A 16,962-nucleotide genomic window follows, 5' to 3' on the forward strand; every position below is an offset into this window, starting at 1 on the left:
CCACTGATCCTTAGGAGTGTCTGATTTTTAACCAGTGTTCTAAGTGGAGAACGGTTTCCTTCTGGGTATATGGTATCCATCTGAGAATTGCTGACGACCAGTCTAAAGAATAACACAACTGCAGATACATTTAAAGGCATTCGTTATAAGGAATTTCAGGATTATATTTTAAGGTATTAACTGAATCATAAGATACCTTACTCACATAACTTATAAAAACAATATAATCGAGTGGCTTAAAAAGCAATGTATGGATGGCACTATAAACTTGGTCAAAAACCCATGGCTGGTGAGGGCTCCCCGGGGGGTGGGGGGGAAGACATACTATTGTTGTTTTGGTAAATGGACACGGTACAAAACTGCCAATGAGCTAGTTACGTGTATACCTGTCTACAGTACTGCTTTCAGTCTCAGAGAAGCTTTTTGTAGGCAGCAGTAATCAAGGCAGCATTCAACTGGTCAGGGTCCTGCGAGGAAGCAACTGTGTGTGCTCAGTCCTATGGGACACTGCCATCAACCCTTTCCAAGGTGTTGTGGGGGACGGGATGGAAAGAAGAGCAGGAGGACAGGGGAGTGTGACATGCTGCCTTAGGGTAGCACGGCCACTGCAGTCATGAAGTCACAGCAGCCATGGCTCTGCACTGGATCAAGCCCGTCTATGCTCCCGCACAGTGGGGAGCATGAGGGTGCACCCCTAGAGGAGGAGCTCCTGGCAACTGAGCACTGTTGGGAAAGGAAGTTTATTTTTCTTTGGGGGTGCAGGTATAGAAAGTCACCCACTCAGGTTGGAACCCCACACTCACGCACACTCCAGTAGCTCAAATGAGAGACTCACCAGAACTCACAAGGACATGACGGGGAGGAGAAAGCACTGACGGGGTCAGGGCTAAGTAGAGGGGTGTGGGTTGGACAACATGTACATGTATGACTGCCAGAGTCAATGCAAACAACTGTACTAAATCCCCATCTTGTTCTCCTCCAGTGAGGAGAGAAACACTGCCTCCTCACTCGCTGCCACCTTATCTTCTCCAGCTTCTCAGTTACCAAGTCCTACTTTAAAAAGCCGACATTCATCTGTTTGCTAATTCCCAAGCTGATATTCTGAAGGTGGGCTTTCCAAGGGGAATTATTATGTTCCTAAAAACAAGCACAGCACTAGCTCATCCGCACGCAGACTTGAGTCGTCTCCTCCCTGTCCTATGTTCAGGTTTGATGGTGGCTAGACCGGCTCTGTCCACAGTGAGCACTAAGGTTCCTGCCTCTGACAGAGGACTGAAACAGTTCCACTGCAGCCTACAAAGTGTGTCTGTCTGGACCACTGGGAACAGCACCATAGTCACTGCTCTAGGGCACAGGTTAGGTGAGGGTGGCAACCATTCCAGTCAAGGCGGGACGCTCACCTGTGGCATATATAACATGACCTGTCTTTGTGTGTGGGACAGCCTGTTCCTCCTCCAATTCCATAAACATACTGATTGCTTTTTGAGGAGTTTTCGGCAAAGTAAATTCCAGCTCCAAACATCCCTCCAATGTATGCATGTCGCTCATCAAACCCTTTATGAATAATTGCATTAATGAAAGGAGAACCTAAAAATATAAAAATATAAATAAAGGTGGAAACATTAGTTTTGAATACTTAGCCCTTTACTACTTTTACTGAATGCAGTAATGTTCACAAAGAAAAACAAAAATCAAAAAACCACAGGTGGTCAACTTGGAACTTGAGTTTAGCAGCAAGTTCAGAAAGTCATTGGCATAGCACATGCTTTGAGAAGCCTGCGCTAACACGCAAAGCATTAGGAAACCAGGCATTATTTCAACCAAAAAAGTGCAAACTAGTCACCCCAACAGAACGTTCTAAGGGATGCCACGGCCTCCCTGCTGCAGGCACGCTCACCGTGGAACAGCATGCGCTCGTTGTGATGGTTGTGGTTCTCCTCAGACACCTCCTTTTGTCTGTGACAGAATCGCTCCCTCAGCTTCTTGTTCACAACTTTCTGAATCTTCATAAAGGACGAAAAAATACTTTTATTAAATTTACATTTCAATTTAAAATGACAAGTAGTTTTCCCTTTGGTGGTATCAATTTTGGTTGGTTTTTTTTTTTTTTTGATTGATACAATATCTAAAAGTCACCTTATCCATTATTGGTTGTTCATGGCTTATTCTGATATACCAGTATAATTCCTGTAAGTCTATTAAGAAAGGATTAAACCAGTTTTCAGCAGATGTAATTAACTGTCACGAACACCTCTGAAAAAGCAGGTAATTGCACCATCAATTTTTTTTTCTGTGATTTAAGAGATAAATGCATTCTGATCTTATCAATAACAAGGAGACTGACATCTAGGCCTTTACTAAATGCTACTTTCAAATGATTTAAAATGAAGCTACTGCTGTTGAGGGTCCAAATCTGAGGACACCACAAGTGAGGCCCCAGCCGCCTGTATGACGCGGCCTTCTGCTTGGGCCGTTGCTGCTTTCACTGTGTTGTAGTTTCTGGCCCAGGATGGTCTTGAGGGTTAGAGTTTGTAGTGAAGAGAACAGCATTTGATTTTAGGACAACGGATAAGTATCTTTCACAATTTGAAATTTTTCTTCCAAAATTCTTAGAGTTCATTTACTGTCTAGATTATTTTTGTGTTAGCTTTGCAATGTGACTTCCACTATAACAATCTGCTGGCTTACCCGGATGACGTTGTATCTGCTGAAGATGCCGCCAGCATTCCCACCGTCCCTGTGCTCCCGAATGGTACTCTGCATCTGCAGGACAAAGGGGATCGATTAACTTCATTTGAGTCAGCAGTGAGTGTTCCTTCTGCTGTCTCTAGATAACAGTTCTTCTGTCTGTCTCCCTGGTGAGTCTGAATCTCAGTCAGTAGTTCACTACAAATTGATCAACAAATTTAATGAATATTTGTGATGATAAAATAGTCATAAGTACTAATGAAAGCATTTTCTGATACAAATTTTGGAAGTTTTTTTGTAAACACTACAGGGAAACTGGAAAAAAAAGCACTTTAAAAATGTATTACTATTTTATTATTAAGAATGAAAAGAAATTGAATTAGTCAAACTAAAATGACATTCAACTGATACCATATTAGATAAATGCTAAAAATAAATATTTTAAAAATATTTTTTGTTCCATTTTATTTCAATAGTCTTTGGGATCTTGATACAGCAACTTAGTCAAGGGAAGCAGAGTATACTTCACAATTAAACAGAATAACCTTCTGAGTACTGGTAACTCTGCTACTCTCAAATAATTATTATGGAAAACACTTGCAGTGTCTTGGGCTGCGGGTAGCACACCTGCTGAGCATGTGTGGAGGCCCTAGGTTCCTAGGCAGCATCACAAAAATGCCCAAGTCTCTGACACCTGACTCATGGACTGAGCTCTCTACCTATGGCTCCATCTGCAGGGATGTGCAGCCCACCTCTTACACAACCAGAATTTGCTATGGGGACGACCGGACAATAAGGCCCTTGAAGTCATGATGCCTTCCTGATAATCTAATACAAACTGAAGTATCACTACAGGGTAACCATCCTGTGCTCCCTTAATGTGACTTCCTAGCACTGAATGGAGATGATATGGGCACTAGTTAAAAAAATAAACACCACAAACAACAGAAAATCCTTAACTGCAGGCAAAGCCATGTCTGCTTGAGTGTTTGTATAATATCAGAATGACGAGCTTACTCACAATAATGGAGTTAGACACTGAAGTAGGGGCAAGAAATATAAGCCATCAGCAAAGAAGGAATTTCTTCCTTCTAAAAAAATGTATGCATGTATGTATGCATGTATGTATGTGTGTATGTATGCATGCATGCATGTGAGTACACTCTCACTCTCTTCAGACACACCAGAAGCGGACATCAGACCCCATTACAGAGGGTTGTGAGCCACCATGTGGTTGCTGGAAACTGAACTCAACCTGTGGAAGAGCAGTCAATGCTCTTAACCACTGAGTCATCTCTCCAGCCTGCCCTCACAGGAGGGATTTCTATGCCATCTTTCTACAAGGAGGTTCAAAGTAGTCTTATTATATAATGTTTGGAATAATTGTAATTATGGAAATTAACTGATAGACTCTTCTTTTATCATGAAATCAACATCAGAAAAATATGACACTCAGGCACATTACTAAAGAAACTAATTACCTAAACAAACAAACAAACAAACAACCCCCCCCCCCAAAAAAAAAAGCCTCTAGAAAGTGTATTCTGTCTATGAGGCAAGATTCTTGCCCCATATCAATTTTAGGTGCATTTTACTTTATGAAAATGTTTTAAAAAGATTCTTACTTACATGACTTAAAACTGACAAAATCTCTAGAATAAAAAGATAGACACATAGGCTTGTGATGTGAATGAACGTGTATCATTTTAGTGTACAGTCACAGTTAAACACTTGCTGCTGACTCAGGCTGAGTAGCAGGCCACTTGACCCTGTAACAAAGTAAGATGAGTTCTTGCCCCAGAAAAACAGTCTTAAAACTACAGCAAAGAAAGGAAAAACGTTCTGATGTCTGTTACCTCTTCTTCCACTGATTGATATTCTTTATCTTCTGGAGCAAGATCTAACAAAATAGTTCCCTGGTTCACACAGTGAAAAGTCAAATACGGATTGGTTCCTGTAGAAGAAAGAAACACATAAGGCACGTGTGTGTCCACATCACTCAGGTTCCACTAAGTTTCTATAAATACCTGACAGTTTAGAGCAGCTTACACCATTTTCAATCTCTACCTCAACATACAGGCTGTAAGCAAACATATCAAAGGTACAAGAAAAAAGGAAGAGTAAGGGACTCATCCCTCCCACCAACCCTGTCTACACAGCACGGCTATAACCACTGAACTGAACTCCATGAACGTAGCAGAGGTCTTCACAAAAGAGAAGCAAGTGTGAATTACACCGGCGTGAGTTCGACAATCCAAGACCTGCCCTCTAAAGCCCTTACAGGGATGGCTTGCAATGATGTTATCACCAACATAACTTATCTCTGTTAATCTCATAAGGTTGACTAAAATACATGTTAAAAAAAAAGAGAGAGTCAAATTCAAAGCCTTCTAAGCTTTGCCTGTAATTTTATCAGCTCCACAGATGCACGCTCCTTCTCTTTACTTCTCTTCTCTATGGAGAGTGTGTCTAACAAAGAGATATACAGAAAACATGGCCAGAAAGAGGCTTGTGGCAGCCAAGGGCCATGGACATGGTTGAACTGTGGTCCTGAGGGAAGGCTGTGAAAAACCACGGGGTAAGTGTCTGACTTTATCCGGAAAGCAGCAGGGACTGTTGAAGGGTTGAGGGCAGGATGAGAGGTTGACAAGCTTGTGCTGGAGTCCTCTGAGGGCATGGAGAAGGCAGTGTGGGAGGTGAGGGTACAGGCTGGAGACAGCAGTGGAGACACAGTGACTCGGGGCCCAGGGAGGGAGGGAGGGACTGGTGACTTGAGTTAGGTGAAAGCAGGGGAAAGGACAAAGTGCAAAGGTCTGAGCAGTGTAGGGAGAGGGAAGATTCAGACTTGTCCATCTAGGGAAGTGATGGGCTGAACTGAGGAAGGCAGGGAATGCTGTACCAGTTATCTGTATGTGTTCTGAGGTCAGACTACCCAAGCCCAAAATCCAGCCTCATATTTCTTTACTAAGTTCTGAAAATAATTTTCCCCTAAACAGCTTACCTTGTTGTCCACCTAAAAGTCTTTCAACACCCTTGATTAACTTGTGGCGGTGTCCATATGCATTGATGCCTATTTCTTTCAATTCTTCATGACCCATATCAGCCAGTACATCTAGCGTAATCTGAAAATTACATGATACAATTACATACTAAATCCGTAATGGCTCTATGGAGGACGAAAGCTCTGGCACCCATCTATACTGCTGTGATTACCACACACGCTTAGAGAACATGCTTCCTTTTATAAATGTGAACTTCAAGCTGCCTAAGCTCAAGGTCATTCTATAAGAGACATCAGAAATCCCAATTTAGAGAAATTCATAAATTATCAAGTTAGCAATGCTTGCTTGACTAACACACATTCACTATCTGTACAGAACATCAGCCTCTAACTCTTGACGACTCACCTCAGCTTGCTGACTTCCTCACACCTTGTGAACCACAGTAATTCTGACTTTGCCTCCACCCAGTGGCAAAGCTCTGAAATCACCTTTGGCCACATGTCCAGAGGATAAATATATGTTTATTGCCTTTTTGTTTGTTTCTTCTTTCTTTGGAGAACTGAAATATTCTTTTATAGACATTCTTTTTCTTTCTCACTCAGGATTAAAATATGTAATTCTCACTTTTTCAATCCTTACACCAAAGTGACAAATCAGACCAAGCTTAGATTTTTCCTGTCAAAATGAAATACTACACAATGAGTGGAATCGGCTGTGAAGTCGACAGCACTGCTCATTCTCTGAAGTAATTTAGCACATTAATTACTTCAAGTGGCCATTGAAGAAATAATTGTTTCATGGTACAAAATCTGCAATTCACTTCTAATCACCCAAAAGAAGTTTTCAACAAAGCTATCAAAAGATGGCAATATGGAAATAATCATATCTGAAATAGAACTGTTTACAAAATAGGAACCTTTAATTTACATTCTAAGTCAGACCTGATTTTAATGTGATTTGTGAGCCATGCTACCAATACCATCTTCTTCTAGATATTTTATATTTCAGTTTAAATATGGTTGACAATAAAAACATGGCCTCATATATATGGAGTAACTTTAGGTTATATATATCAAAATCTTTTTAATTGATATTCAATAGTGTATAGCTGAAGGGTGTCAAAGTCAGGCTAGAAGACCAAACAAAACCCCAAGGGATATCTCTAATCATGCTTTAGAGAAGAATAAAGGAAGTTTAATATATAGACTTCCAATCACAAAATGAATGTAAAAATCCTTGCCCGAGCACCAGCAGAGGAACACTCGAGTTACTACATTTCAGTTTACAGAGCAGGGCGGAGGGAGCCAGACTCCTCCCTGCTGTGGAAAGCAGCCTCTAAAATGGCTGCCGGAGATCTTCTGTCTCTAGCATTTGTGTTCCCCTTGGGAGTGGGCTATACTTACTGAGTGGTCACTAATACGATACAGAAGAAATGACAGGATAGTTCTCTCCCCCTTACATTTAATTAAGTTATTTATTACTTCTACGCCATCACTGACTTATCTGGTGGGAACAGTTAGAGAATATGTTTGGTATTTGGAGGAAACCACAAGTCTGCCCTCCAATTTCTTTTCTTTGGCAGAAGGGAGTTACTCATATCTAACATGCATCAACATAATCCTTTTAATAAAGTCTATTCATTTATAAGCTAAAAATGGTTCTGCATATAAAGTAAATGCTATGTCTATAGGGTTGCCTCCTGCTCCTAAGATTTGCTCATTTTACCTGGGATGTGAAGAGAAAATTAACTATTTTAAGTGAAAAGGCCGTTTTCCCTTGGGGTGGTGGTGAGGTGACTTTGTAATCATATTTACAATGAATTTAATGAGCCTCAGATTTTATTTTATTACACCTTGAATAGAATGCATATGTCACTTTCTGTGGAAATCCCAAGTCATAGCACTTGAGCTCCAGAAATTATAATGTACAGCAAAATTTCCTTTCCCATAAACAAAGCATTTTAGGTAGGAAGCTATACTACAAGTGTGAGGAGATGTCACACAGCGCAATAGTTAATTAGAAGGAATTTTGATGTTTCTTTATAAAGTATCTATGGAACAAGACAACTCAGAGACTTCTGAGAAAGAAACTGTGAAGGTGGAACTGAGGATATGATGCACTCAAGTACTTCCAGGACAAGAAGTAAAAGCACAGTGGGAGAGGAGTATATTCACAGGTAGGAAGAGAAGCAGCAGATTACAGACTAGCAAGAGTCTCAGCAAACACCCACAGCAGGAATTTAGTGGACACAATGATGGATCACATTGTCACGGACTACCCCAGTCACCTATGAGGGTCCTCAAAGGCTAAGTGGGTAAGGATTTGGCGGTAACAAACAAAAACAAACACAGAAGTAGTTTGAATTTGGGTGTATTTTGTAGTTCTCAAGCAAGGGTTTTTATATATAAAGAAACAAATACTATAACTCTTAGAAGATGTGTTTAGTGAAGCAATCATGGATATTCTCATTGTCATTTGGCACAGTAAAGCACAAAAATCAACTAAGTATTATAACTTTGAAAAGATGTATTTAGTGAAGCAATCATGGATAGAATAGGTTGTTGCGCGCGCCTTTGCCCTTCGCCCGCAAAGAGAGACAGTGTTCGGGTAGTTACTACAAAAACAAACGAGGCTTTACTCTGTATCACTGACGTGAAAGGACGCTGAAGGGCTGAAGACAGGAAGAGGACCAGCTTAAGTACACCCTAGAGTGACGTATTCACTTCTGATTGGCTGTTCACTCATCACCCAATATTACGCTTCGGGATTGGCCAGTGACTTTGGCGGGCTTTCTGCCTTTGCAGCTGCACAGTTAACTGTTTACTACTGGGAAGACACGATGTCAGTGCCATCTTGGAATGGCGCATACTGACTGCGGCTCCCAACAATAGGTAACATCATTGTTATCTGGCACAATAAAAATCATCCAAGTGTTATAACTCTGGAAGGATGGATTTAGCGGGGCAGCCATCTAAAGCCAGTGGCATGTATCTCAGAGCAGGTTAATCAATTTTTATGGTCAGTTATTGTTAACATCTAGTGTCTGATTTTTTGTAAATCTTTAAAGTGTAAATTTAAACTTAATTTTTTTATTTGAGGCTTTATTTATCATATATCAAAGCCCACTTCTGATGACACATGTATAACCATATGAAATTTTACTTCTGGGGAAGTTTTTATCTATCATAACATTATTATATAATTTTGTAAATGATTTACGAAGTAAAGTGCTGGTTTTCTCAGACATAAGGTCATGGCTACTGACCCCATCTCAAAGGATGTTTTTTTTAACCTATTTTTCTTGTTTGTTTGTTTAAGATTTTAGCCTAGGTTATCAGGAACATCTTGTAAATAAGAAAAGGAAGAAAAGAAAACATAAATTGTCATGAGAACTATGGCTCACAGAACTAATGTCACACAGATGTTATTGGGGTTGGTGCGGCATCACATGCTTGTTGATACACATTACCAGGCTGCTACAGAATATTTATGACAGAAAAGAAAATTCTAAAGGTATGTCATGGAAGAATTAAGTAGACATAGTATTTTATATATGAAGACTAGACAGATAACATCTACACTTGAAATAAATGCAAACCTAATTGTCTGCCCAGTGGCCCAAAAGACAGTTAAAATAGTTTAAGGCACACCACTCTCTTGAGAAGGGGGCTACACCAGGTAATACACATTAAGTGCAACAGTTAACATCTTGACTGTGAAAAGGAGATAGAAACTATTTTGGACAAAAGAAAATCAATGGGACATTGATTTACTCGGAAGAAAACTGCAGTAAAAAAGACAATAAAACTGATAAAAAGGATAAGCTGACTGAAGGCTGAGTCAGTAAGATGAGAGACACACCACAGGAGGTCCGTTCTTCACCAAGGGAACACTCGACAGGAAGTAAGAGCAAACGGACAAGCTCAGAAACAACAGTCCTCAACAAGAGGTGGGTCCCTTGTTTGAATCAGAGGGTTTGGCTTATTATTATTAGACTAAGGTGTATGTACAATTTCACACTTCCTGCAGACATGAGTCAAAATGAAGGGGCACATATGTGTTCAAACAACTACAAAGCCTCAGTTTACAGTATTGTCACAGGAAATTTCTAGGGAGAGGACATTCTGACAGTGGTGTGTAACGTTTCCACTACAAATGTGATGCCTTAGTAAAGTATGACTAAAAAATAGACAAAAATAGACAATTCGGACAGACATTTTAATTATCCGAATATTGTAGGAATGCTCAGCTGACTGGTAAGAAAAGCGACGGGCTAAAGCCTCTTAACTCACTTTTACAGTTACAGGAAAACAAGATCAAGGTATTTATTTAGGTCAATTCTATTTCAACTATTTGAGTCATTAAAAATAAAAATGTAAAGAAATTTATTTAGCTAAAGAAATAAAAGCTTAAGAAAATGTTAATATTATAAATCATTTAAACATGTTAAAAAAAAAAAAAAACCCAACACTTTACACCTATTTTTTGAACTCAGGTCTCACTAAAGCCCACATTCCCTCTAGCTGGCTACTCAGCTCAGTCTAGCACTAACTCCTGATGCTCCTGCTTCACCCTTCCAGTTGCTAGCTATAGCAGTGCACCACCTACCTGGACTAACCCAAGACACTTAAGTTAAAGACTGACTATGAGCTTACAAAGAATAAAGAACAGGGCAAAGACCTGCAGAGAAAATTTTAACTATGCCACATACTGGAAAAAAAAAAAAAAAAAAAAGAGTGAGTTAATTATAGAGGGGACACTGTTTGTAGAGGCTCATGGTCGGAAAGGGAAAAGTCTACAATAAACTGATGAGGCCTTAAAAAGAGAAGAAGGCTTATATATGCATGCTGCCGTAGGCCCAACTGTAGCCTTCAAAGAGATAGGTCTGCATCCCTAGAAGGGATATGTTCCAAAAATGTTAACATTTTTAACATGCTTTAAAATGCTTAAGGTAAGAATCTTGAAACCAGCAATCACCCAGGAGGGCCCAAGTTTAAAGGAAGTGTCCCATGTAAGAGGCACATGAGAAGGCAGACACGGACAAGACAACGTGGCAACAGCAGCAGAGTAAGATGGCCTGTGTGTGACCTAAGTCAGGGAGGCTGAAGGGGCAGGGAACAGATTATTCCAGAACTGCTACAGGGAGTGCACCCTGACAATGTGATTTCTGTTAGCTACCAAGTCTGTGGTCATTTACTATGTAGCTCTACCAAACTCAGTGCATATACTAACTAAGTAATAGACTTCTGTGTAAAACAAGGTAAAAACAAACCTGAAACAAACAGATTGAGTATGGGGTAGATTGTGGACCACAAGTCACAAAACGAAGATCTAAAGAGGGCCCTAAAGCTGACTAGACTTCTTCCCTGCCAGAAAGGCTGACATGGGTGTGAGGAGGCAACGGTGCACTGGGTCTGAGTGACTCTATCCACCAGTATACTAAAGACAGCAGTCTCCTTCAGTGTTTACCACAGAGCATGGGAGTAGGAACAGACAACAGTCTGGCAAACCAGAGCTCTCCCTGGTAAGTGCAAGTAGGTATGCTTATAAATGCCAGCTTCTTTTGGAAACAAAACAATGCCAGAAAAACTGAAAATACTCTTGAGATAGGTTCTTGATCGACGTTCACCAAGTGCTCTCCCAACAGGCTGCAGCCTCCTTCCTCACATCTAACCTGACTCAGACTGCACGGAGCGAAACTGCTCCTACGGAGGAAGGACAGTTCTTCTGAACTGCCGGAGTCTGGAGATGAGCACAAAGTGCTGTGGTCCCTGGTTCTATACAGATATTTGAGGCAGGTAACAAACAAGGTAAAAACATACTTAAAACACGGGACAGACTGTAGAACAGTGTAAGTCACAAAATAAAGAGTATACATAATACAGAAAATAGCTGCGAAGTTAAAAAAAAAAAAGGTGTCAATGACTCAACAGTTGAAAAGCAGAAAAAGTAAGCGAGCATTTACCTGCTCTGTTTCAAAGATATCCCGAAGGTGTTCAAGGCCAAGGCTTTTAAGGAATTGGCTGATATTCATGTCAAGACCCGCAACTAAAACAAAACCATTGACATCTCTTAGAATTTTGTAATTCTATGAAAGGTCAGTATTTATTTATAACCCTATTTTTTGACACTTGCCTGTACAGATGATTTTATATGACATAAACTAATACCAACTATGTCAATTTAATCAGGCACTTCCAAGTTATTCTGAAATTTATCTCTGGCATAACAATATTACTTACATTAATTCTAATACACATAGAATATAGAATAGAATATAGATGTATATATTATAATAATATAGTATAGAATATAATTTCTAATATATTTTATATACTTTAACACATTTGTTTTTAGTTTTGTGTATGTTGAGTGTTTCCCTGGAAGCCAGGAGTGAAGGCGTTCTGAGCTAAGCAGTGTGGGTGCTGGGAACTAAACCAGGTCCTCTACAAGAGCAGTGCCTAGGCTCCAGACCATATTTGATAGAATTAGTACTTTAAATGAATTAAAAGAAAAGAAGGAAAAAGGTACCAGTTACTGTTGATTATTCTTTTTAAGAATTATTTTTATTTATGTCTATGTGTACAGTGTATGTGGCGGCCAGAGGAGCTCACTATCAAGTCCCAGGAATCCTTTTTCCTTCCCCTTTGCCTTCATATCCCTCAAGCCTGTCTCTGACAGGGTCTCACCATGTAGTCCTGGATGTCTTTGAACTCAAAAGCTTAGAGACAAGCTATCTTTAAGCTTTCAATAATAAAAATAAAAAAGTAATGGTGCACTAAAATAAGTACAAACATCCCCAGGGATGCACCTACCTTCTCCTTCCTTCCTTTCTGCTCCCGCGGCACCATCCCCTGCATTGGAGGCCCCTCCTACAGCCAGCTCCGCTAAAGGGCCAGTGAGGTTATCTATGCTGCTGGCAGCAGAGAGGCAGGAGGGGGTGGATGCTGGTGAGATCAGAGAGGCACTAACTACAGTTGCCTGAGGTTTAAAACAGGTAGGTAAGGCCTCAGGGGGCATGGCATCTATCAGCAAAGCCCGGATGTCATCAGCCTAAAAATGATTAAAGAAAACACAAAAACCATTATTAATACTAAGTTTTCCACTAAGTACCATATGTTTTGTAATTTTTTTTTTCTTTAAAGAGTACCTGCCATAGACAGTGACAGTGATTTTGGTATCACATGTTGAGTGGTGGCTGTAGACAACAGGTAGTGAAAGCAAAGGTGGCTGATTACACATGGGGTATCACGGAAGTACAGAAGGAACTGAGAGACTACATGGTTTTGGCTAGCAAGATTTACAGGAAGAATGCAACTCAGCCAAATGAAGTGCCAGTTTAGTCCTGGAAGGTAACGTGAGGCCTGAAGTCCTAATGAACAATAAATCACTGTTGTAACAAGGACTTACCGTTGCCAGATCTAAAGGTGTCTGACCTTCCTGGTTCTTCATGGTTGGGTCCGCACCATGTGCGAGGAGCAGGGCACATAACTGTGTCCGTCCTTTCTGGGCAGCTTCATGAAGGGGAGTAAAGGCCCACTTATCCGTTGCGTTGACACATGTGTTGTATTTTATCAGTAACGCTGCTATATCAACATGCTGAGAAAATCAAGAGAACACAGAAGCTTAAAAAAGGCAGCCAGCAGAATTGCATCAGGTACGCTTGCTACAATTCGTAACCATTCCTTCTAGGCCCATGTTCTCATCCTTAATACAAATTTCTTCTTAAAATCAAACAAACACAACCCCTCTACTGTGCTTTGGACTTGTCTCCTCCACAACTATTCTTTTGCCCCTCTAGGCTGGGTCTCATGTAACTCAGGCTTGCCTCCAACTACTTATTTCCACAATAAAGATCATTAATTCCTAAGACAGGCTTCCCGGAAACCCCTGATAACATGATAATGAAGACGGGAGGAGGCTACACAGAACAACTAGGATTCTTCTCAGAACAGGCTAGTTTATTATGTTTTAAGATTCTTTGGGATAATGAGAATATTGCAACTAATTTTGCAGTTTATATTTAAACTTCTAACATGAAAGCTATCAATGTATGATTCTATCAAAATCACTTTAAAAAAAAAAAAAAAAAAACAAACAACCAAATGGAAAAACCCCAATTTATCTTCTTTATTCAAAGGATGTTTTGGAAAAGCAACTTCTGTTCAGTGAGACCAAAAGCATGAGATAATTTCAAATTAGTCCTCAGATGATATTACAAGTTACTTATACTGTATTTCCTGCATTGTATTAAGAGGAACACAATTTGGTAGAATAATTTGCACAGCTTTCCAAAATTAGTCCAAAAAAAGTTAGTTTGTATATATGTGGGTGTGTAAATGTGCTGTGTGTTCAGTATGTATTGTTAAACTTTCTTTTTATTGAATTTCCAGTGTGTTTAGTGAAACCAATTACATGCTTGCTAAACTGACTGGCAAATGTCTAAAAGTCCAGTGAAGAGGAAGGAATATTACTGAAATAGAGCAAACACAATTCTTTTAAGTAGCTGCACCTCTGGAGCAAGCAACAGTAACTGAAATGCCCAAGTGAGCTTCAGCTTAGCTCTTGTCACCCGGGCCCAGAGGACTGAGTGAGGAGGCCAAGATCAGGAGCAAGGCATGGATATCCTGGAGAATGGCACTAGCGCTGTAAGGGACAACACTTGAATAAAGATGGGGACTCAATGTTAAATAGTGGCGAACAGAAGAAAATGTGGGCTACAGCTAACCCATCTATGTGCTGGCTACTACAGTGCTGGCATGAAGCCTTCAGATATAGTCTATGTTTTAGAGAAATCACTGCAAAATGACAAAGTGGAGAAAGAAAACCAACCAGCCAAATGATTTATCTTTATGAAATCACATGCTTTTGGTAAGAAATAAATATTGGTACTTTTATATTTATTAATATCACAGAAATTAACTGTGTTTTGCATGTATAGATTAAGAAATAATATCTAAACACACTACAATACAAAGGATATTGAGCAGAATAAGGCACATTATCATAAAGAAAAATTCTCATGAAATTTGTAACTTTCACTTAAGCTTCTATTTGTTGTTCTATTTGAAAAAATTGAGGTGGCTTTAATTTTTTTTTAAAGTTACAAATCCAAATAGCAGACTAAGCGCAAACTTGTGGTTGGATAACAGTGTAACAACGAAAGACAGTAGGAAAATGCTCTCTATTTTTTTTTTTCTCTCATTTGCAGACAGAAATGGAAAGCAGGAACTGTGAATACCTACAAAGTAGGTTTGTATGAAAATGACCAGCGGGAGGAGCTGCTACATCACCTGAGAGTCTGGTACACAGGAACTGACTGCAGTTAGGGGATCTGAGTCAGAAAGGGCTATGTACAAACGCTTTAGAAAGCAGGGACATCCTTTTGGTTTGACTTATTTCTACTGTGAAGCATTAGGCCTGAGGACCTCGGTTACTGCTAGTTCTGACAAACAGCATCAAGGCACTGCAGTGAGTCCTCCCCCTGTTTAACACAGTTTAGTGCCTGCAAAGATGGCTTTGCACTTTGACTTGGCAGTTTACTCCCTCAACTGAATGCTACTAAACTGTGCGCAAACCACTTACCCACTTGGCCTGACACGTTTTAGATGCTAGAGAGAAATGGAAGCAGGTACAGTTCCATACCTACTTAGGAGCCTCCTGGCTTTAATAGTGTCTAACATCTACCCAAGGTAGAGGTGAGACTTCTGTATGACCCACGACATACTGATTGGGTTAGAGAATGTGCAGAGACACAGAAAGCTTTCAAAAGCTCATCAAAAAGGAACTATATGGGAAGGTTGTATAGATGATTCCTCTGCATTCAACTATGCTGCAGGTTAGCAGTCTGTTGCTTAACCTGTGGTCCATCATTAGTAAAGTATTAAAGGCCAGGGAAGGCTTCTAGACGTTCCCTGTGACATGCTTACCCCATAAGATGCTGCATTGTGAAGTGGGATTAAACCTCCTTTGTCCTGGGCGTTAACATCAGCTCCATGCTCTAGAAGGTACTCAGCTACTTCCAGGTTATTGTAGCCTGCTGTTAGAGTAAAAGGGGACACGTCAGGTCAAGAGAAATTAACACAACTCACACTTATACAAGAAAAGACCAGGAAACAATAAGATTTTAATTTTTTTCTTCAAAAGCTAATATTAACTTTACATAATTTAGTCACGTGCCAGTTTCTTTCCCAGGCACCAAGTGTGAGTTTGAAGGTCTTAGGACAGTGAGATGACACAGTGATGCTTACCTGCCAGGTGGAGAGGAGTTGAATTTCTGCCCTGGGTGTCTCGGCAGTTGATGTTCTCTGGAGTACAAAGCTTCTGCACTCTGGCCAGGCAGCCCTTCTTGGCAGCATCCAACAGAGCAGCATCCCCCCGCAGTAGGTCCTGAATATCTGTGTCTCCTTCTTTAACCAGATCTAGGGGTGTATTTCCATCTCTGTTCTTCTTAGTTGGATCTGCTCCATGCTGCAGAGACAAACACTGAACGGTGCACATGTGTTTGCAAGTGGGTAGGTAGCACATGCAGCACTGCTTCATTTACTCTCTACACCTTCATTAGCTGGAAGGAAATCTATCCTATATCCACTTTGCAACTGGGAGGGTATTGAGAAGCTTTTGCTTTTTTGTGACAAACTTTTCCCAAGACTTGAAGAAGTTGTCTTTGAAAATCTCTTATTTCTTATTATGGTCTAAATGTTAATTTGGCCAGACTTCAGTTTTCAGTTGCACTACACACCTACACAGACACACACGAGAGAGAGAGAGAGAGAGAGAGAGAGAGAGAGAGAGAGAGAGAGAGAGAGAGAGAGAGAGAGAATGATAAAACTAGGGCCTCACACGTGGTAGCTACTCACTCCACCACTGAATTATGGTTCCAACTCAAATTGGATAAAGATATTTAGGCAGCATCATGAGAAAGAAAAAAAGGAATATACACAGGAAGAAAGAAAACACTAAATTCTAAATGGCATCAGTTAAAAAATATTCTGATAATTTAAAATGTATTTCATGATGTATAAATGTACTTTAAAAAAACTACCTTGGCTTAAAATTAGCTACACCTGTAAGCCAAGAAGTTTTATTACAGACCTGACACAGAAAGCTGTTGAGCTACTGTGGAAATTAAGAATAATCTAAGCCAGCCAGGCGTGGTGGCACATACCTTTAACTCCAGCATTTCTGGGGGCAGAGTCAGGCAGATCTCTGTGAGTTCTAGGACAGCCAGGGCAACACAGTGAGACTTTCTTTTAAAAAAAATGAATGAAGA

The 16,962-nt window shown here is 40.2% G+C and overlaps 1 protein-coding gene across 2 annotated transcripts in view; it reads right to left on the bottom strand.

Moving 5' to 3' along the window:
- Tnks (tankyrase) overlaps positions 1 to 16,962 on the bottom strand; it is a 142,565-nt gene that overhangs the window by 8,549 nt on the left and 117,054 nt on the right. The window contains exons 16-25 of one of the 2 annotated variants that reach the window (XM_034519890.2): positions 15,941 to 16,160; positions 15,620 to 15,729; positions 13,101 to 13,289; positions 12,506 to 12,743; positions 11,656 to 11,738; positions 5,690 to 5,810; positions 4,545 to 4,642; positions 2,689 to 2,763; positions 1,898 to 2,003; positions 1,401 to 1,587 (exon numbers count right to left, since the gene is read on the bottom strand). In XM_034519890.2, the coding sequence (XP_034375781.1) occupies positions 1,401 to 1,587; positions 1,898 to 2,003; positions 2,689 to 2,763; positions 4,545 to 4,642; positions 5,690 to 5,810; positions 11,656 to 11,738; positions 12,506 to 12,743; positions 13,101 to 13,289; positions 15,620 to 15,729; positions 15,941 to 16,160 (1,427 nt within the window). Of the gene's footprint in view, positions 1 to 1,400; positions 1,588 to 1,897; positions 2,004 to 2,688; positions 2,764 to 4,544; positions 4,643 to 5,689; positions 5,811 to 11,655; positions 11,739 to 12,505; positions 12,744 to 13,100; positions 13,290 to 15,619; positions 15,730 to 15,940; positions 16,176 to 16,962 lie in introns of both variants that reach the window. The other variant, XM_076914025.1, reaches the window with a different exon arrangement.

Source organism: Arvicanthis niloticus, chromosome 16, assembly GCF_011762505.2.
Source record: "Arvicanthis niloticus isolate mArvNil1 chromosome 16, mArvNil1.pat.X, whole genome shotgun sequence".
Classification (NCBI taxonomy): domain Eukaryota; kingdom Metazoa; phylum Chordata; class Mammalia; order Rodentia; family Muridae; genus Arvicanthis; species Arvicanthis niloticus.